The 22,167-nt window shown below is 43.7% G+C and overlaps 1 protein-coding gene across 1 annotated transcript in view; it reads right to left on the bottom strand.

The window, feature by feature from the left end:
• Positions 1 to 18,372: 18,372 nt before the first annotated feature.
• The window catches only part of LOC137375616 (glutamine--fructose-6-phosphate aminotransferase [isomerizing] 2-like), an 87,450-nt gene continuing 83,655 nt past the window's right edge, over positions 18,373 to 22,167 (bottom strand). The window contains exons 17-19 of the mRNA XM_068042992.1: positions 21,094 to 21,261; positions 19,807 to 19,968; positions 18,373 to 18,928 (exon numbers count right to left, since the gene is read on the bottom strand). Of these exons, the coding sequence (XP_067899093.1) occupies positions 18,884 to 18,928; positions 19,807 to 19,968; positions 21,094 to 21,261 (375 nt within the window). The 3' untranslated portion in view covers positions 18,373 to 18,883. The remainder of the gene's footprint in view (positions 18,929 to 19,806; positions 19,969 to 21,093; positions 21,262 to 22,167) is intronic.

The raw sequence follows: 22,167 nt of genomic DNA, 5'->3' as shown, positions 1-22,167 counted from the left end.
ACACTCAAAAATACTTCATTGGCTGTAAAGCAGTTTGGGATGTCCTGAGGTTGTGAAAGGTACGATATAAATACAAGTCTTTCTTTTTAGTTAAATTTGGATTTAGAGCAGGTTGCAGTATTGTCCAAAGTTCTAACACTCTGACACCTATTGCATCTGCTGAATATGGCAACACCAGCAGAGGCTGACAGAAACAAGATTATGTAGCTGTCAAAAATATTCAGCATGCACTCCCACCTAATCATGTTCCTTAAATTATCTATCTACAATTACATGTTGTATTAATCGAACATTCTAATGGCTATATGTCCCGGAAAGGCTGTGACAAATCCAACATAACACTGTTACCTTGCTACAGCCTGGCCTAACAATTGATACTAGAAACACTGATGATAAAGCATTCAACTTGGCTTTGTCTATACATTTGGTGGACAATAACACAGCACGAGTCCCAACTGTTTGCGACAACTTTCTCAACCCTGGTTAACCTTAATAAATGCAAATGAGAAGCACCTACAGAAATAATCAGGGTAGTAAAATTTATAAATTTCTGGGAGTTAAATGAAATAACCCCCAAAAATGGGATTGCTATCTGCACTGTTCAATGGCCGCACACATCAGCAGGGGGCGCGATATCGTGACTGGCTAGCGCTAATTAAATCAGAGACATCATGTATTTGCAGGGGGCAGGAGGCCTCACCCCCACCCCAGGTGACAGTAGAAGTAGTAGTGGTCAAAAATCAATGCCAGAAGTGTAGCTCCAAGACCGCAGATGCACTGCAGGAAGAGGTTTAATAGTCCGACATGAGTTGTCAGAGTGAGTTCAATCTTCAAATGGTATATCCTTTCAACTACCACTAGCCTCATTTGTTGCTCAATTCACTACAACCCCAAAACTCACCTACCACCAATCTCTATCAATCAGTACTCAACCCTTCAATCCACATGCATTATATCACTCTCATACACTTAGCTCTGTTATCAGCCTTGCACACACAGCTCCCATACAATAGCAGCTGTTCAACCTTGACAACCACCGGTAACGCTATCATTGCCCTGCTTTGAGTCTACAGTTGTGGCTGCAACAGTTGGGAAATTTCAATCACAAGCTCTTGCTTGAATTGAAGATGTCTTATGCATTGGTCCTCGATAAAGTTGCAATTTAATTCCCAGAGTAAGCCCTACCAGGCTACCCATGTCTGGAGCAACATGTTTGAGCACAAGATTTTAATTGGTCCAAATGACTACTTAAAGACCAGTCAGACCACTCCCCGTAGGGTATTCAAACTTTAGCCAACATGTGAAATCTCCAAATACACGTACAATTACACCAACAAACAGAAGAAATAATCTAACACAAACCAGTAGCAATTCATGATCCCTTTAAAAAGCTGTGGTAATGGTGGTAATGCGTCCTTCATTCCATTTAAGGTTGTGTTCAGCACCACGTGGTTAAGACAAGGCATTGTCTGGAGTGTGGAGTTTGAAAATTGCAGTGCTGGAATTAAATCAGTCTTGCACACTGATTTGCATCACCATCTTGCACTTTTTTTTATTGGTTCATGGGCATCGCTGGCTAGGCCAGCATTGGTTACCCATCCCTAATTGCCCTTGAGAAGGGGGTGGTGAGCCGCCTACTTGAACCGCTGTAGTCCATGTGCTGTAGGTACACCCACAGTGCTGTTAACAAGGGAGTTCCAGGATTTTGACCCAGCGACAGTGAAGGAATGGCATCATAGTTCCAAGTCAGGATGGTATGTGACTTGGAGGGGAACTTGCAAGTGATGGTGTTTCCATGCATCTGCTGCCTGTATCCTTCTAGGTGGAAGAAGTCATGGGTTTGGAAGGTACTGTCGAAGGAGCCTTGGCGAGTTGCTGTAGTGCATCTTGAGAATGGTGCACACTGCAGCTACTGTGTGCCGGTGGTGGAGGGAGTGAATGTTTAAGGTGGTGGGTGAGGTGCTGATCAAGCTGGCTGCGTTGTCTTGGATGGTGTCAAGCTTCTTGAGTGTTGTTAGAACTGCACTCATCCATGCATGCAGAGAGTATTCCTTCAAATCCCTGAACTGTGCCTTTTTGATGGTGCATATGCCTTGGGAAATCAGGAGGTGAGTTACTCGCTGCAGAATTCCCAGCCTCTGACCCGCTCTTGTAGCCACAATATTTATATGGCTGATCCAGTTAAGTTTCTGGTCAATGGTAATCCTAGGATGTTGATGGTGGGGGATTCAGCAATGGTAATGCCATTGAACATCAAGGAGAGATGGTTAGATTCACTGTTGTTGGAAATGGTCATTGCCTTGCACTTCAATGGAACTAATGTTACTTGCCATTAATCAGCCTAAGGTTGTCCAGGTCTTGCTGCATGTAGGCACGGGCTGTTTCAGTATCTGAAGAATTGCAAATGGTACTGAACACTATGCAATCATCAGCAAGCATCCCCTCTTCTGACCATATGATGGAGGGAAGGTCATTGGAGAAGCAGCTGAATATGATTGGGCCTAGGGCACTATCCTGAGGAACTCCTGCAGTGATGTCCTGGGGCTTAGATGTTTGGCCGTCAACAACTTCTTCCTTTATGCTAGGTATAACTCCAACTAGTGGAGAATTTTCACCCGATTCTTGTTGACTTCAATTTTGCTAGGGCTCGGTCAAATGCTGCATTAATGTCAAGGGCAGTCACTTTCACCTCTCCTCTGGTTTTTTTTGTCCAAGGCCGGAATGAGGTCTGGAGCCATGTGGCACAACTGTTCTGCTTGTTGCTGGTGGTTATTAGGCGCAGGCATGCAAACCCCTTTAGCAAGATGACATCCTACTCACTTCTCACCAGCGTGTGCGCACTTCCCTGACCCCATTTTCATGCCTTAATGTGGCTGCATAGTGCCTATAAAACTGGTGCTACATGGCCTGATTTAACCCTGCATAGTTGTAATTGCAATTCTGATTATGAGGAATTGGTCATTCAGACTGCCTGAACGAATGGTTTAGTTCAGAAAAGTTATTGAATCATAGAATCAAAGAATAGTTACAGCACAGAAGGAGGCCATTTGGTCCGTCGTGTCCATGCCGGCTGTCTGCAAAGGCAACTCAGGTAGTCCCACTCCCCCGCCTTTGCCCTGTAGCCCTGCAAATTTTTTCTCTTCGGTAAGTATCCAATTCCCTTTAGAAAGCCACAATTGAATCTGCCTCCACCACACTCTCTGGCAGTGCATTCCAGATCCTACTTGCACCTCTGGAGAGAGAAATAGAGTTAACGTTTCAGGAGTTCTGACGAAAGGTCTGAAATGTTAATTCTGTTTCTCTCACCACAAATGCTGCCTGACCTGTTGAGTATTTCCAATATTTTCTGTTTTTAATTCAGATTTGCAGCATTCACAATATTTTGCTATTGTACAGGTATGTAAAACAGAAGAGAACATAGACAATACAAGTCAGATACAGAACCAGAACCCTGCAGAAGAAGCCTAAACTGTTTCAATATAGCAGCTAAATTGCTACCTGTTTGAAAGAGATTAAACTATAGGTTTGAATAGGAAACATGGCCTTAAAAAAACATCTGGAAGGTGGTGAATCTTACACTCTGGTTAAAAATAAAGGAAAGGGATAATTAACTACAGATGATCTAACTTCACATCAGTTTTAGGAAACCTGGTAAAAACCATAATAAGGGAGAACATTATTAAACAATAAGAAAGATATGAACTATTCAGTGACTGCTAATATGGATTTACAAAGGCAAGTTATATTAAACCAAGTCAAGTTCAAGGAACTTATCAACCTTATAAAATGGGAATGCAGGAAATGTGGTATATTTGGATTTTCAAAAAATACATTTGATAAGATGCTCATTAAGTCCAATTGAATTAAAGGTAAAATGGCAGTATGGACCAGACATTTAGAATGTTGAATTAAATGGATGTTTTTGCAGAATATGGTGGTGTTTCCCCGGGAATCTGTATTTCAATTTGGATCCTTCAGCAATTCTCTTTAAGGCTTGTGTACAGCATAAGTACTGGCATAAAAATATTGGGCCAATTAACTATGCTGTAAAATTTTATGTAATTCTTTAATACTGTTCACCATATATTGCCATTTCCATAGACAAACCTGCATTACCCATGAACCAGAAACCCTACACAGATTTGAGGTGTATAGTGGGAGTATCATGCCACTTGGTTATACTTTACATCAAAATTAACACTGGATAATTTGCAGGCTTCAATACTGTCACTTTAGAAGATGATTAAGACTCTTTTTGCAACATCTCACTGTAAGGGCGGAATTTTAAAGTTCTGACCTGCTTGCAGGGTGTCCAGAACCTACATTTTTCAGCAGCGTGCTTGTCAGTGGCTTTAGAGTGGATGGGGTTAATGACGACCCACTGCAGTCTGTTGCAGCTCCACCATTTAAAGGGGCCCTACGAGGGTTAGAATGGAAGCTTTCCAGATGTGCCAGAACTGAGTGAGCAATTGAGCAAAAGGATTCTCAGGTACAGTCCTGAACATCATGCTGCAGGCTGTAAGTGTCCACAGGGAGGTTTTGTTCCCCGCAGAGAAGAAGAGAGCCACAGAGAACAAACTGGCATGGCTGGAAGTGGAAGAGGAGGTTAGCAGCAGGAGTATGGTACCTCACTCCTGGGTACAATATCTGACCAGGGCAGGAAAGACGTGTGACATTCCACATTAAAGTACAAACTCCCTCACTCTGCCTTTCCCAGAATTCTCCTACACATCACTCCTCAGACGAGCACACCTTGCAGGTGAGACCATCCCTCTCTCTGGAAGCACCTCCTCACATTGCCATTTGACCAGCCACCAATGACACTCACCCTAATTTACTGAAATGTCACAACCATCCCTCACAGTAACCCTCCACAAATGTTGCCATTCCATCCTCTCAAAACATTTCACAGCTCACATTATAGAATCATAGAATGGTTACATCACAGAAGGAGGCCATTTGGCTTGTTGAACCTGTGCTGGCTATCTGCAAGAGTAATTTAGCGAGTCCCACTCCCCTGCCCTTTCCCCTAGCCCTGCAAATTTTTTCCCTTTAGGTGCTTATCTAATTCCCTTTTGAAAACCACGAGTGAATCTGTCTCCATTGTTGTGTGATTGCCTTTAAGAGTAATGTCCCTTTCAGGTCTTAGTATGTTAACGAGCCAAGTACCAGGATGTAGTCATGTGACTACATGCCAGCCTCACTCTGCTACGGTAACATCAAGAGGCAGGTTCTGTAATAGTTAGCTCTGTACTGTATATATTAGTTAACTCTTTAATAAACCTGTTTGAGATCTTTAAACAAGCTGAACTCCACGCATCTCATTTATGTTGCATCAGACAACATAAAAAGCTTCTCACTGCATCCACCACACTTTCAGGAAGTACATTCCAGATCCTAACCACTCGCTGCATAAAAAAGATTTTCTGTATGTCGCCTTTGGTTCTTTAGCCATTTACTTTAAATTTCTGTCCACTGGTTCTTGACTCTTTTCCAATGGTAACATGTTTCTCCCTGTCTATCTAGACCCCTCATGATTTTGAACATCTCTATCAAATCTTTTCTCAACCTTCTCTTCACTATGGAAAACAATTCCAGCTTCACCAGTCTATACACATAACTGAAGTCACTGATCCCTGGAACCATTCTCGTAAATCTTTTCTGCACCCTCTCTAATGCCTTCACATCCTTCCTAAAGTGCTCTGCCCAGAATTGGACACAATACTGCAGTTGAGGCCGAACCAAAGTTTTGTAAAGGTTCATCATAATTTCCTGGCTTTTGTACTGTATGCTCATCCACTGAACAGCGCCACCACAGAGGCATTGGTTACGTCAGTGGAGCACCTACCAGAGGCCCAAGAGCAGCACTGGACCTAGGCCACAGGTAGGTCAGCGCGGGAGGGGTCTTGTGGGGTGGGGGTCGCGGGGGAGAGGGGAGTAGGGGGCCGCTGGCAAGGGCAGGGGGGTGGCTCTCAGCAGGCCCGCCCGCTTCCCAATGCCGCGTCCCTCGTTCAGGCACTAAGTGCCTTTTAATGAGGGAACCCCACCCACAACCTATCACTACAGCGAGGAATGGAACTGCAGGAGGAGGCAGGTGATGACCATTCTACATCTTCAGAGGAGGAGGAGCCTGACGTGGTGACAATACCCATAGCCACTCATTTAGCTGCCAGGGATGGACAAATTCAGGTGTGTTTTAGTTAATCTGAGGCAGTGTAGCCATCTAGAACACCATTTCTGAATCCACCGTGACACTGTCCCCGTCACCCCCTACCAGCTGCCAGCACAAAGCAGTCCCACAATCAACAATCCACCCTTCTCATGAACACCCAGAGCTCGTCTTTTACTTGTGTCATACCAATTTTCACAAGGCAGAGGCCACCTGGCTGGTGGCAGGCAACAATGAGGAGGACAGGACAATGGAGCTTTGACATAAAGTTCATGGTTGATTAACTTTGAACAGAAATGTGACAATTTAACATAGTGTTAAACACCCAACATCCTCGTATATCTACAAAACTTTTTTTCCCTTTTATTATTACCCCTGTGGCTTCAGCAGAGTTAGAGGCAGGCTGCTGACAGAACCTCACACATTTTCTGTTGCTGCTCCAGAATAGTCCTTTTTGTTGATGATCCCCGAGGCTCAGCATCATCTGAGCAGAGCTTGGTCGTCCTCTGCCTTTCGATGGGGACTCTCCACTGCTATACTTGTCTCCATCATCTTCTCCTGCTCACTTGTGATGTGCACTTCACCATGTGACAACCTAATTACCTGTATTAAAGGCCCCACTGAAGTGTGTGTGTCTGAGCTGGTGGAGGGCGCGCATGAGTCGTGTGACGGTGCTTCCTCAGAGCGAGTGACCTCCTCTGAGGAGTCTTCATACTCATCCAGTGGCAGTTGCTCAGGGATAATCATGGGACCTATGAGAGATGAAAGACATAAATTAGAACTGACAAGGTGAGAGGGTTCTTTGTCATCATTGTGCAGATCATCATATTTTAGGGGCTGGTAACATCAAGTCTACATGAGTGAGTATTGTACGCCACGTGGCTGTGTGATATTTAATTCAGTCACCGTACAGCTGGGAGATTCCCTGTCTCTCCATCACTGATGCCCATGTATGTGGAGACCCAGTTTACCTCCAGCACCACCTCCTCTGCTGCTATCGGGGTGGTTATGACTGGAGGGCCAACCTCAATTCTCTGCCTCTCTGTATTGTGGGAATGCAGCCAGTGCAGTGAATCCAAGGGCCCTCTCAATGTGACTGGGCTCATCAGTGACAACCTGCAGCTGCAACATTGAGCTTCTGAACAGACAGAACCCTCCTCCACCCTGGCTCAGTCCGTGGCATCAGGTTGAAAATGGTCATCAGGAGGAACAGAGAGGAGGACTCGCACTGTGACCAGTGGGTGCTGTTGCACACGAGTCTGCAGTTGAAGCACCAAAGAAGGCCGAGTGCGGACCTGTTTTTACCAATTTACGTAATCCCAAAATAGGCATTGCTGCTTTGTACCTTGTTAATAGTGGTGCAGTTAGGTATATGAAGTGAAGTGCACGTAGGTTCTGGCCCTGGGAAACATGGCATCCATCATTTGGAAGAGCAGTTGTGTGTTGGAGACTGTGAGATTCTACAAGTATCTTTTGCAGATCCCTGGAAGGAGCTGGAGACAAAGAAATTAAGTGCTGTGGTGACCTTGACCACCACAGGAAATGTGTGCACAGGGCAGGAGGTCTTCTTCCAGGAGGCTGCAAATGTCAGCAACCACCTGACACGAAAGTCTGAGCCTTTCGAGACACTGGTGCGCAGTTATGACGAGAAGGATAATTCTCTGTCTGTATACCCTGTGTTGGCGGTATCACCTCCTGTGATCCAGTGCTCTGTGCTCATCTCCTCTGTGCTGTGAAGCAGCAGGTAGTTGAGTAAAAGGTTGCTGGTGTTGCTCATCCTGTTCCTCATCAGAGGTCCAACGTAAGAACTGCATAAGCGTCTCCCATGCTGCTGTGAAGGCTGATAGCAAGGGAGTGCAGATCAAAGGCAAAAAATTCCAAGGTAGTAGAAATGACCACAAAAGTCTTGGAAATCACCTCCAAAGCTGTGAAAGTACACTCTCAGTGAAAGTCCTGTGAGCAAAATCCTTTCACTTCGGCAAGGTAGCTGCTGTCATATTTCAGTACGTAAAGACTTCTTGCCAGTCAATTGCATAGCCCCGTCAACACCTGCTGTTCTCTCACCTTGCTCAACCTGCCAAGGTCAGGAAACCCGTGTGCGCAGAGTTAAAGGCAGAATCCAGGGTTAAAACTGCAATTATGAGGATTTAACATATGTTAATGAACACGCTCGATTTGAATGCAGAAGCCAGCAGTTTCTGCTGTTTTAACCTGCCACCTGCATAGTGGACACCAGGTAGATGGAGGGTTCTAGAGGACAGATGTGGTGCTGGAGGTATTAGTGGTGCAGATGGGCAAGAGGAGCAATGCCATGGTTTCACAGCGGAGACAGGACTCCCTCGAGGACCATCCTCAGAAAGGAATGGGAGCAGATGGCCAGGGTGGTCAACTCCAAGAGTCTGGACCCAAGGACCTGGCAGCAGTGCCACAAGAAGTCTAATGACCTAACATGGGTGGTCAAGGTCAGTGAATGTATCTTCACTTACCTACCACAACACCAGCTTCCCATGCTGCTCAATGCACCAAACCCATCACACACCCAGCAGCACTCCTGGCATTCAGGACTGATGCCCTGCATCCAGATACTCCGCGTCACCCAAAACACACCAACCAATGCTGCCAGCCTCACACCCAGCTCTTGCTGCATCCATGTACCTCCAGCTGTTCAGCTATGGCAATCACTTCCCCCAAACACAGTGCAATACAATCACTGATATTCTGCCCTCTCTTGCAGGACAAGATGCCACACAATGGAAGGGAGCCAAGCAGAAGTGGTGGCAGACAACAATGCCTGTATCTCTTCAGCCCTACAGAACAGATGATTGTCGGCACCATGGGGCCAGCTGCGACGAGGCCTGTGGCATCCAGTGTCACTGAGAACATTGAGAATGATGGTATATTCCTGTCTTATGCCCCTTCTCAACTCCCTGCATACCCTCTTCCTTTTATCTGGCATGATGAGCAAGCTGCTGATGGTGTGACCATAAACCTCCAGCTTCTCACCCCAACCCCCTTTCCTTACACCTTCCCCTTCTAAGTTCCTGCTTTCAGACACCAAAGAGCTGCCACCTGCCCAGCTACAACAGCCCCGAATGAAGAGAGAGAGCAAAACAGTATTGATGAAGAGGCCCCATCACTCTCAGCTACCAGCTCAAGTACTGGCACTGGATGTATATTGGTGGCTGGTATAGAGTTGGGATCAGTGAGTCATCTGGGCATGAGTGGCCTGAAGCGAGGTCAGGTGTAAAGGATGTTTTGTTTGCCATCTCACCAGAAAGTAAGCTGTCAGACGGGTATTGCTGCAAAGAACTCAAATGAGAACCTCGATGGGGCAGCATACAGGAAAGCACTGATGGGCATGCTCACAAAGATGCTGGGTGCATTGACTGGTCCACCAGACAGCCTCCTATAACTGTCAAGGAGCATGGAGAAGTTCAGCTCCAACTTATAGAGGGCTTAGCAAGGAGCTTTCCCTCTCTGCATCCTCTGCTCCATCCCCCTGTCATGTTGCTGGCCCGAGACACTGCCACTGCTGCACCTTGTACCTGTTGCAGCCTTTGTCTACACAAGTCACCTCCTCTGCCCTTCCTTTGAGGATGTGGCAAAACTCCCTGCCAAATCCAGGAATTCACTGCAAAAACAGTCCAGAGTACTTCCATACACTTTGCAATTGAAAATGTTTTTTTAAAAAACCACCTTACCTGCAATTTAGATTACTTGCCCTTTAAATATACATTAGTGCAGTGCCCAACTTGCAGTTTCATGCTTCTTATTTACTAAGTGATCTCGAGATGCATTGACTGCACAATCGTTCTCCAGATTAGGAATCAGCCGGTTGGTTTGTGTGTGAGGATGGTATTCATTCACAGCCTTCCGGCACACGCTGGAGACACCCTGCATGAACCCTTCCACTGACAGATTACGTTCGTGTCTGGGTGTCCCCTAAAGAAGGAGCATGCAGTGTCCACCGGTTCACTTGAGGCCTTCCGTGACCAGTGGGCACCGCAGGGGCTGGAGTGCATCATTGATGCAGAGAACGCTATTTTAATTTGAGTTTTGTTTTATTTATCTGCTTTTAATAATGTTATTTATTTCAAATGCATATAAAGGGGGCCTGATGAATAAAGGCCCTTTCAACAAAAATCAAAGGGGTCTGGGGTATAAAGGCCAAAAAAAAACAGGTTGAATACAGAATAAAGCTCCCTCTACAAAAAAAAGTCAGAATGCTCTGTGGCTCTACAGGAAGCATCCAAGGAAGCGGGGGACAGATGGAGAGTGACACTACGTGAGGCAATTTCTCTCCCTTAAACTCTGTGTTTTTGCAAATCTCTCATCATAACTGTCTATTCATGGCTAGTTTCTTTCAAATGAATCTACGTTGCACTTTTTTCAATGTTCCAATATGCTTTCTATAATCTTACAATAAATGTTAGTAGTGTAGGGAAAATTTAAGAATTTGTGGGGGCAGATTGGGAGAAAGGGGAATGTGTTTTTTTAAAGTTGATACATGTGATAAGCTACATAGCTTCTGTTTGATTCAGTAACGATTGGAACCAAGGGCTTTTTCATGTGCTGTTCACAGCCAAGATTGTAGTTGATGGAAAAAGTCATGGCAGCATGAATATTCAAAAGAGTATTTCTTGCTGGCTTTCATCTTGCCATGCAGATGAGCAAATTATCCTATTTGTATGTGGAAAGTAAATGTAGCACAAACAAGGACACCAACATTCAAGCATATCACACCAAGTTACAAAACAAAACAGTGTAGAATACCACAGCATCATTCTTAATACAACTATATTCTCCATACTAGGTCATAATTATCAGCTGAAAAAAAAAAATAATGTGCCCTTTATGAAAAAAAAATCTCAAACAAGTGAGTGGAGATCAGGTCTGTCTGGACAAATTAATATTCCTCTACTTGATATAAAGCCATATTATGAAGGTTGTAGACATGTATGAAGGCATGATATGAGCATAAGCTAATAAGCCATACAGCATTCTCAAGCCGTGCTTTATATTTTTTCCAAAATAAATTGGACCGGCAAAGAGAATCACAACAGAACAGGGCCATCAATAGCAAATTACTCAAGAACTGAAGTAAAAGTCCATATTCGGCAAAAACTATACACCATGATCAACAGAGCTGGCACAGACTCAATGGCCGAAATGGCCTCCTTCTGTGCTGTACTATTCGATGATTGAACCAACACATTAAGTTACAGTGTTTGTTCCCTCAACACAAGTGTACCATCTACAAGATGCACTGCAGCAACGCACCAAGGCTCCTTTGACAGCATCTTCCAAACCCATGACCTCTACCACCTAGAAGGAAAAGGGCAGCAGATACATGGGAACACCACCACTTACAAGTTCCCCTCCAAGCCACACACCATCCTGGCTTGGAGCTATATCACCGTTCCTTCTCTGTCGCTTGGTCAAAATCCTGGAACTCCCTCCCTAACAGCACTGTGGATGTATCTACCCCACATGGACTGCAGTGGTTCAAGAGGGCAGCTCACCACCACCTTCTCAAGGGCAATTAGGGATGGGCAATAAATGCTGGCCTGGCCAGTGTCACCCAAATCCCCTGAATGAATAAAAAACAACACTCACAGGGATGTGCATAAAACAGGAACATCTCCAAGAATGTTTATAGTTCTTCATCCGACTCAATCATGGCAATTTAGTGACATTAGTCATTTGGGCTTTCTTGAACAGCAGCATTCTAAAGGATACAAGGTTGTATTGTCTGCTTCTGGCCTTTGAAAGAATATTTTGCCAAACTTCATAATGGAGCAGCTAAGTTTTGAATCCTGCCATTTCATCAAGACTGTCATATTTGAACTGAATTGGCCAAGCACACTGTACCAGTGTGATTATTTTCTCAGTAATGAATAATAATCTGAAGCATTCAAATACGGAGCATAGTAAATAATTCTGAAGCTTCCATGGACCATTGAAAAGATGGGAGATGGGCAAAAGAAGTGGCAGTTGGAATTTAATGTCAGCAAATGTGAGATGACACACTTATACTCTGAGTGGGGTTGGATGGGTGATGTGGAACAGCAGAGGGATTTGGGGATTCAGGTTCACAATAAATTAAAAGCAGCACTTCAGGTAAATAAGACCATAAAAAGCTAATGGAACACTTAGTTTTGTGGCAAGTGGTAGAAAATACAAAATGTTGAGACCAAGTGGTGAATCTATTCAGAACTTTAATAAGGACCACAGTTGGAGTACTGTGTGTAGCTTAGCAATTCAAGCTATAGCAAAAACGTTCAGGCAATAAAGAGGCAAAACACAGGTTCACTAGGTATAAAAACAGAAAGTGCTGGAAGTACACAGCAAGTCAGGCAGCATCTGTGGAGAGAGAAACAGAGTTAATGTTTCAAGTCTGTGACCTTTCATCAGAACAGATGCTGTCTGACCTGCTGAGTATTTCAAGCAGTTTCTGTTTTTATTTCAGATTTCCAGCATCTGCAATATTTTGTTTTTATTACAGGTTCACTAGGTTGCTGTCTGGTAAGAGGAAATATAATTTTTTTTTTATTCATTCATGGGATGTGGGCATCGCTGGCCAGGCCAGCATTTATTGCCCATCCCTAATTGCCCTTGAGGAGGTGGTGGTGGGCTGCCTTCTTGAACCGCTGCAGTCCATGTAGGGTAGGTACACCCACAGTGCTGTTAGGAAGGGAGTTCCAGGATTTTGACCCAGCGACAGTGAAGGAACGGCGATATAGGTCCAAGTCAGGATGGTGTGTGACTTGGAGGGGAACTAGCAGGTGGTGGTGTTCCCATGCATTTGCTGCCCTTTTCCTTCTAGTTGGTAGAGGTCATGGGTTTGGAAGGTGCTGTCTAAGGAGCCTTGGTGCATTGCTGCAGTGCATCTTGTAGATGGTGCACACTGCTGCCACTGTGCGTCGGTGGTGGAGGGAGTGAATGTTTGTAGATGGGGTGCCAATCAAGCAGGCTGCTTCGGCCTGGATGGTGTCGAGCTTCTTGAGTGTTGTTGGAGCTGCACCCATCCAGGCAAATGGAGAGTATTCCATCACACTCCTGACTTGTGCCTTGTAGATGGTGGACAGGCTTTGGGGAGTCAGGAGGTGAGTTACTCGCCATAGGATTCCTAGCCTCTGACCTGTTCTTGTAGCCACGGTATTTATATGGCTACTCCAGTTCAGTTTCTGGTCAATGGTCACCCCTAGGATGTTGATAGTGGGGGATTCAGTGATCATAATGCCATTGAATGTCAAGAGGAGATGGTTAGATTCTCTCTTGTTGGAGATGGTCATTGCCTGGCACTTGTGTGGCGCGAATGTTACTTGCCACTTATCAGCCCAAGCCTGCATATTGTCCAGGTCTTGCTGCATTTCTACACAGACTGCTTCATTATCTGAGGAGTCACAAATGGTACTGAACATTGTGCAATCATCAGCGAACATCCCCACTTCTGACCTTATGATTGAAGGAAGGTCATTGATGAAGCAGCTGAAGATGGTTGGACCTAGGACACTACCCTAAGGAACTTCTGCAGTGATGTCCTGGAGCTCAGATGATTGACCTCCAACAACCACAACCATCTTCCTTTGCACTAGGTATGACTTCAGCCAGCAGAGGGTTTTCCCCCGATTCCCATTGACCTTAGTTTTGCTAGGGCTCCTTGATGCCATACTCGGTCAAATGCTGCCTTGATGTTAAGAGCAGTCACTCTCACCTCACCTCTTGAGTTCAGCTCTTCTGTCCATGTTTGAACCTAGGCTGTAACGAGGTCAGGAGCTGAGTGGCCCTGGCGGAACCCAAACTTAGCGTCACTGAGCTCGTTATTGCTAAGCAAGTGTCGCTTGATGGCACTGTTGATGACCCCTTCCATCACTTTACTGATGATTGAGAGTAGGCTGATGGGGCAGTAACTGGCTGGGTTGGATTTGTCCTGCTTTTTGTGGACAGGACATACCAGGGCAATTTTCCACATTGCAGGGTAGATGCCAGTGTTGTAGCTGTACTGGAACAGCTTGGCTAGGGGCGCGGCAAGTTCTGGAGCACAAGTCTTCAGTACCATTGTTGGAATATTGTCAGGGCCCATAGCTTTTGCAGTATCCAGTGCCTTCAGTCGTTTCTTGATATCACGCAGATTGAATCGAATTGGCTGAAGTCTGGCATCTGTGATGCTGGGGACTTCAGGAGGAGGCCGAGATGGATCATCAACTCGGCACTTCTGGCTGAAGATTGTTGCAAATGCTACAGCCTTATCTTTCGCACTGATGTGCTGGGCTCCCCCATCATTGAGGATAGGGATATTTGTGGAGCCATCTCCTCCAGTTAGTTGTTTAATTGTCCACCACTATTTACAGCTGGATGTGGCAGGACTGAAGAGCTTAGATCTGATCCGTTGGTTGTGGGATCACTTGGCTCTGTTTATCGCATGCTGCTTACGCAGTTTGGCATGCAAGTAGCTTCACCACGTTGACACCTCATTTTGAGGTATGCCTGGTGCTGCTCCTGGCATGCCCTCCTGCACTCTTCAATGAACCAGGGTTGGACTCCTGGCTTGATGGTAATGGTAGAGTGGGGATATGCCGGGCCATGAGGTTACAGATTGTGGTTGAGTACAATTCTGCTGCTGCTGATGGCCCACAGCGCCTCATGGATGCCCAGTTTTGCATTGCTAGATCTGTTCGAAATCTATCCCATTTAGCACGGTGGTAGTGCCACTCAATACGATGGACGGTATCCTCAATGTGAAGGCGGGATTTCATCTCCACAACGACTGTGCAGTGGTCACTCCTACCAATACAGTCATGGACAGATGCATCTGCGGCAGGCATATTGGTGAGGACGAGGTCAAGTATATTTTCCCCTCTTGTTGGTTCCCTCACCACCTACCGCGTACCCAGTCTAGCAGCCATGTCCTTTAGGACTCGGCCAGCTCGGTCAGTAGTGGTGCTACCAACCACTCTTGGTGATGGACATTGAAGTCCCCCACCCAGAGTACATTCTGTGCCCTTGCCACCCTCAGTGCTTCCTCCAACTGCTGTTCAACATGGAGGAGTACTGACTCATCAGCTGAGGGAGGGTGGTAGGTGGTAATCAGCAGGAGGTTTCCTTGTCCATGTTTGATCTGATGCCATGAGACTTCATGGGGCCCAGAGTCGATGTGGAGTACTCCCAGGGCAACTCCCTCCCTACTGTATACCGCTGTGCCGCCACCTCTGCTGGTCTGATGTGCCGGTGGGACAGGATATTCCTGGGGATGGTGATGGCAGTGTCTGGGACATTGTCTGTCAGGTATGATTCCGTGAGTATGACTATGTCAGACTGTTGCTTGACTAGTCTGGGACAGCTCTCCCAACTTTGTCACAAGCCCCTAGATGTTAGTAAGGAGGACGTAGCAGGGTCGACAGGGCTGGGTTTGCCGTTGTCGTTTCTGGTGCCTCGGTCGATGGTCCGTCTGGTTTCATTCCTTTTTATTGACTTTGTAGCAGTTAGATATAACTGAGTGGCTTGCTAGGCCATTTCAGAGGGCATGTAAGAGTCAACCACATTACTGTGGGTCTGGAGTCACATGTAGACCAGACCAAGTAAGGACAGCAGATTTCCTTTCCTAAAGGACATTAGTGAACCAGATGGGTTTTTACAACAATCGACAATGGTTTCATGACCATCATTAGACTAGCTTTTTAATTCCAGATTTATTAATTGAATTCAAATTCCACCTTTTGCTGTGTGGGATTTGAACCCATGTCCCCAGAGCAATACTCTGGGTCTCTGGGTTACTAGTCAATACCACTACACCACCGCCTCCCCAAATATGAAGCAGGACTGGGAAAAATTGGGGCTGTTTCCATTAAAACAGAGGAGATTATGGATTGATTTTACAGAAATAGTTAAACTATCAAGGAATCTGACAGAGGAGATGGAAAAAGATGATTCCAGTGATTGAGGGAACTGGAACAAGAGGACATAGATACAAGTATAAATACAAGAGATTTAGGAGAGAGAGCAAGAGGAACGTTCTTAGAGTGGTGAGGTTATGTAATACAATACTGGAGTTAGTGATTAATGCAGAGACTATGGCCGGAATATTACGCACTCCCCACCCCACCCCTGATCTCTGGGGCGGGCTGAGAAGCGGGGGATGCTGATCGTCATGAACCTGAACTGAAAAGAATTTACCGGCTTGACATTAAACTGCTATTTTACCAGCGGCGGGTGATGTGGCTAAGGCTCTTAAGTGGCCAATTAATTGCCACTTAATGGGCTCCTCCTGCCACTGTTGGTATTTTACTGGCAGTGGATAGGCACTTCAGTACCTGAGGAGGCCACCCAGTAACACTCTGTGCCCCATGGAGCACCCCACCCACCCCCCATAAGCAACATGGGCCACCTCCGCTGAAACTACTCCTCGTGTTCTGCTGTCCAACAAATCTCCCCACCCTTGTCAGGGCCTAGCCGATTGTTCCTGGTGAGACCCAATTCTCACTTACCTGCTCCGAGGCCAGCATGGCTCCTCTTGCTGGGTGCAGTCCCAGGAGTGGCCACCACTCCCAGTGGAACTGCTGGGACTGAAGAGCTGCCAATCCTCTCTTTGGTTGTCAGCTGTTGAAGGTGGAACTGACTGAGACAAATTAAGGGATGGACCACGCAAAATAGCAGCGTGGTTTCCAGGCCCAGCGGAGGCAGGCTTGCCCCCAACTTTTCAGCCAGTGGGCGGGGCCACCACCTTAATGTTAAATTCTGGCCCATGTCAATCAACCTTTAATAGAACAGATTTTTTTTATTCATTTGTGGAATGTGTCACTGGCTAGGCTAGCAGTTTTGCCCATCCCTAATAGCCCTTGAACTGAATGGCTTGCTCGACATTTAAGAGTCAACCACATTGCTGGAGTCTGGAGTCACATGTAGTCCAGATTTCCTTCACTAAAGGGCAGTAGTGAACCAGATGGGTTTGGTACAACATGGTCACCATTAGAATAGCTTTTAAATCCAAATTTTTATTTATTGAATTCAAATTTCACCATCTGCCATGTTGGGATTCGAACCCATGTCCCCTGTGTTAGGGTCTGAAGTTCTGTTAAATACCTGGTAGTTCAAGATAGTAGGGCGAAGAGGTGTTGGGTGTCAATTAGTTAATTGTATTCAAGTGTATATATCTATATATATATCTATTATATATATATATATATATATATGTATATAAATAAGGAGCAGCCAGCACTGGCTGGTGGTGTTGTTCGGAGAGCAGAAGTAAGCTCTGTGGCAAGCAATAAACAATCTCCACCAAAGCATCCTAGTCTCAGTGTCTTCTTCACAAACAGGCTTGGAAGTTTCTCTAACATTGGTAGAAGAGAATGGTTGCCTGAAAGTGAAGATTGGAGACTGAGATTTGTTTTCAGACAGGAGATTAGAATTGGAGATTTTCTTTTGAGAAGGTTGTATTTGGAGTTTTCTTTTGCAGAAAGATGACTGAAACCAAGTGTAAGGTGTCGGGATATGATTTTCCACCACTATTTTGTGAAGCTGAACCTTACGAACAATGGAAGAATGAAGTTGATCTATGGACACGGGTTACGTCTTTTCCAAAAAAGAAGGAATGGCCCTTGCACTTTCCGCCAGAAGCAAGATCGGGGCAAAGTGTTTTCGGAGCCAGAGGCTCATCATTTGGATGATGAGGAAGGTTTGTACAATCTCTTGAAATTTATGGATAAGATATATATGTAAGATGACTTATTGAGTGCCTAGGAGGCATGGTCAGACTTTGATAAATTTAGAAAAATGGATGGTTCTTCCATAGAAGAATATATTATGGAGTTTAACCGACTATACGCAAGATTGCAGCGATTCTACTTGGAAATTCCTAGATCAGTACTTGCCTTCAAATTGTTGGATTGTGCTAGGATATCGAACATGGATGGGCTCCTGGTATTAACCGGAGTTGGATTCAATGAAAAAGATACGCTGTTTGATTAGATGTCTGACGCCCTAAACAAATTTGGGGGAAAACATTCCCCCAAACGTGACCCGAAACGTTAACTCTGCTTCTCTTTCCACAGATGCTGCCAGACTTGCTGAGTGGTTCCAGCATTTCTTGTTTTTATTTCAGATTTCCAGCATCCGCAGTATTTTGCTTTTATTTTAGTGTAAAATCATTTCATTCTTGCATCTTTATTTCATTCACAAGCTTTGAATAAATCTCCCTTCACACAAAATATATTAATATACACACTGGTGTCAAGTACAGTTGAAGTAAGCATGATAACAAACAGAAAAATTAAAGTGATCCTTTGTAAAACAGTCACAGTTAATGTAAAAACCATGAAAATACAGAAAATGGACCATAAAGGTCTTACATTTGATCCTCTGTAGCTGTAAATATTGCACTATTGTATGGATTCATTCTAGGCAGCTTCTGTAAACAATGGTTCTCTTCCAATTTTTAAATCAAGGCAGCTACAAGAATGAGATGTAGTTTCTTCATTTATAGAATACTAAGGATAAGGTACTTAAAATTGTATTCATGCTAAGTATAATGTTATGTAGATTTAAAATCAAATATGTAATATATGCATATTCTACATCACTGCACATGTCCCCATTAGATACCTTCATTTAGTTAAAGTCTTCACATTTCATAAGAAAATAAAAGATAACTGAAAGAGAATATAAAAGATTGGTCAAAATACCAATCTTCAAATGCTTGGATTGTTCAGGTCTTCATTCTACAGTGACAGACTTGGCCAGGTTTCGAGGAAAGTCAACCTAAAAGTAAAAAATTCAATTTAGTTAATGGATACTTACAGCAAAAACATAACTTTCTTCATGGACAGGCAAGAAAATAAGATTGACGGTAATAAAGATTGATGCTTAAGGTTAGGAATCTTTGTGAGATTGATCATTCAGCTACACCAAGCCAATGGCCTAATAAATAAAGTGGCCCCAGATGGAGAGGCAGCGGAAAGACTGCTCATTCTCTGTACTGGTAATGTTCCTGCCGCTTGTCCAGCTAGGGCCACTCTACCAGTTAAGATGACTACAGGGCTTTTAGCTGATAAGTGCCAGCAATATTGTTGTATTTATATATGGGAGTTCCTAGGTAATGGATAAGTGGTTCCATGGATAGTAGAAGAAAGAGAGAGTGGAAAAGAGAGAGAGGTTGTACAAGGAAACTATGATCTTGTTTCACACTGGATCATCTGTATGTATAATAGAGGATTTACTTTTGCTATAACCTCTCGGCACTGGTCATTGAACCTTTAGAGGTTCATTAACTAAGATACCTGCTCAACAAGTTAATTCAGACCCCAGACATGGGGTCCATTATCCATACCCACATATACAATGCATACAGGACTACCTACATCCTTGAACCATGTAAGCTCCTTGAAGAATTCAACCAGATTCAGGAGATATGACCTTTTCCAGAAGCCATGTTTGAGTCTCCTTCTCTGTCAAATTTTAAACAACGACCAATGGACCCTTTATTGCTTCAGGTTACAAGTGTAACTTCAGTTTATAATTTTTGTATTTGAACAGTATTTTAAAAAGATTAACTTTTGAGAATTTATGGATATTTTCATTTCAGTGATTAGTAACTGTGTTGTATAGTCAGCGCATCTTAAAACATACAATCAACTCACATCATATCCTCGAAGAACAGCCAAATGGAAAGCAAGGAGCTGAAGAGGAATTACACTTAAAATACCCTGTAAACAGTCAACTGATTGTGGAACTTCAATAGTTTTGTAGGCAAATTTCCTACTCTCCTCGTCATTGTTTGCACAAAGTATTATCGGGCGGCCCTAAAAAAAAAAGAATGGAGCCATTAAACAAATTCCTTTGTGATACTGATAAAAATAATTCCTAATGAAATATCTTGGGTGAAGAGGATCTGGAAGCAGAACCTTTAAAAAATTTATTGAATATGTGCTTTCAGATTGCATTTCCTGCTCATTCCTCCACCCTCCAAGTATGTAATATACACAGTATAAAATTTGCCTGTCCTTGTGATTCAGACAAGAAAATTTTGTATAAGTATATGTAGTAGATTTTCATTTCTCAGTAGCAGATAAATTTAATGCACAAGCAAGATCTAGGTTTAAAAAGAAGCATTCAAATTCAATTGCTGCTATTGAGCTAATAATTTCATCAAAGGCCATCTTCATTAAAATGCTTTGAAGAACATCATCTTAGTGCACAGGCAGCATATGCTAATTTCGCTTGTTGCCACAGCGAGTTTTAGCTACTCAATATAAATACATCACATTCAGTCGTTTGGTAGTACAGAACTTGAGTACTTCTGAAAATAGAGACATGATGTCAAAGCTTTTCATCTTGCAGTCATCAGGACAACCCGCAAGAATATCAATGTAAGGGAAAACAATAACTTTATACTGGATGAGAAGAGAGTGCTGATTGGTTGGCAAGTGAACTCTGATTGGTAGAGGTGTTGCCATGGAGATGCCTCAAACAGTATAAAGTTGTTGTTTTCCCTTACATTGGTATTCTTGCGGATTGTCCTGATGAGTGCAAGACAAAAAGCTTCGACAACATGTCTCTATTTTCAGCAATACATCACATTTACAATTGTCTGAACTAATGCTTAACTTAGCTCACATTTTTACAGAACTACAATGGCAAAACTAGCTTCTCTTTCCCTCCCCCAAACCTTGCATCCAGATGTGTTAATGAATACAAAAGTAAGCATTTATCCAGTATATCAAATTAATTATGGATTCAAATTTTCATAACAATACAAAAACATCATGCTAGATTCAATCATGGTCAAAAAGTCAATATTCTACTATATTTACCTTTTTAAGTAACGTTTTAGTCTGTGAATTGAACAGGATGGTGCATAAAGCATTAAAATTAGTACTATCACCTCTAAGACAGTATACTGCAAAATATAGCAATTGTAGCTGTACCTGTCGTGCAGTGACTTGTTGAATAGCATTTTGACACTTGGTGTAGCATGGATCCCTCATGACAACCATTATAACAGGCATCACCGTGTCAATTAAAGCTAAAGGACCATGTTTTAACTCTCCAGCCAGGATCCCCTCAGAATGCATGTAAGTGATTTCTTTGATTTTCTGTCGACATGACAAAAACAAAGATAATTACTATTCAAACATACTACTGCAATCAATCTTTCAAAGACTGCTGTACCTAATTAAAAAAACTAGATATGGTCAGAGCGGGGAATAGCGTATTCACATAATCAAGCGCCACTACATGAATATTTTACAGGCATTTTTACCACATATTAAAGACTGTGATCAACAAACATATAAGTTTTCAGATGATACTAATTTAGGTGATATAACAAGCTGTGTAGACGTTAAAGGGAAATTATAAAACATAGACAGATCAAGTGATTGGGCAAAACTATGCCAGATGGAGTTCAATGTGGGGTAGTGTGAAGCTAAAGTCACCTACTTTAGATCTAGAAAAGACAATCAGAATATTTTCTTAATGGTGAGATACTTGGAGCTGTGGAGGAGCAAAGGGATTTAGGTGCCCATTACACAAATCACTTTAAAAACTTGTACAGGTACAAAAAGCAATCAAAAAGGCTAATGGAATATTGGCTTTTACCTGAAGGGAGTTGGAATACAAAAGTGAGAAAGTAGTGCTTCAGCTGTACAGAGTTTTAGATCCCATCTGGACGACTTTGTTCAGTTTTGGGCACCTCAACCTCAGGAAAGACTTAATTGCTTGGAGGAGGTACAATGCAAATCACCACAATGATACTAGGGCTTTAAAAGGTTAAATTATGCGACCATGACACATGTATTCCCTTTTGTATTCCCTTGTGTTTAGAAGGTTAAGGGTTGATTTAATCAAGGTATTTAAAATGACAATGGGATGTGATTGGGTAGATGCAGAGAAACTGCTTTCTGGTAGGGGAAATCGAGGACAAGGAGGCATACTCTACAAATTAGAGCTAGACTAGTTAGGAGTGAAATCAGGAAGCATTTTTCTCACACAAAGGGTTG

This window comes from Heterodontus francisci, chromosome 12 (assembly GCF_036365525.1).
Source record: "Heterodontus francisci isolate sHetFra1 chromosome 12, sHetFra1.hap1, whole genome shotgun sequence".
Taxonomy (NCBI): Eukaryota; Metazoa; Chordata; class Chondrichthyes; order Heterodontiformes; family Heterodontidae; genus Heterodontus; species Heterodontus francisci.
Note: the sequence above shows the minus strand (reverse complement) of the source record. Positions and strands in the feature narration are given on the sequence as shown.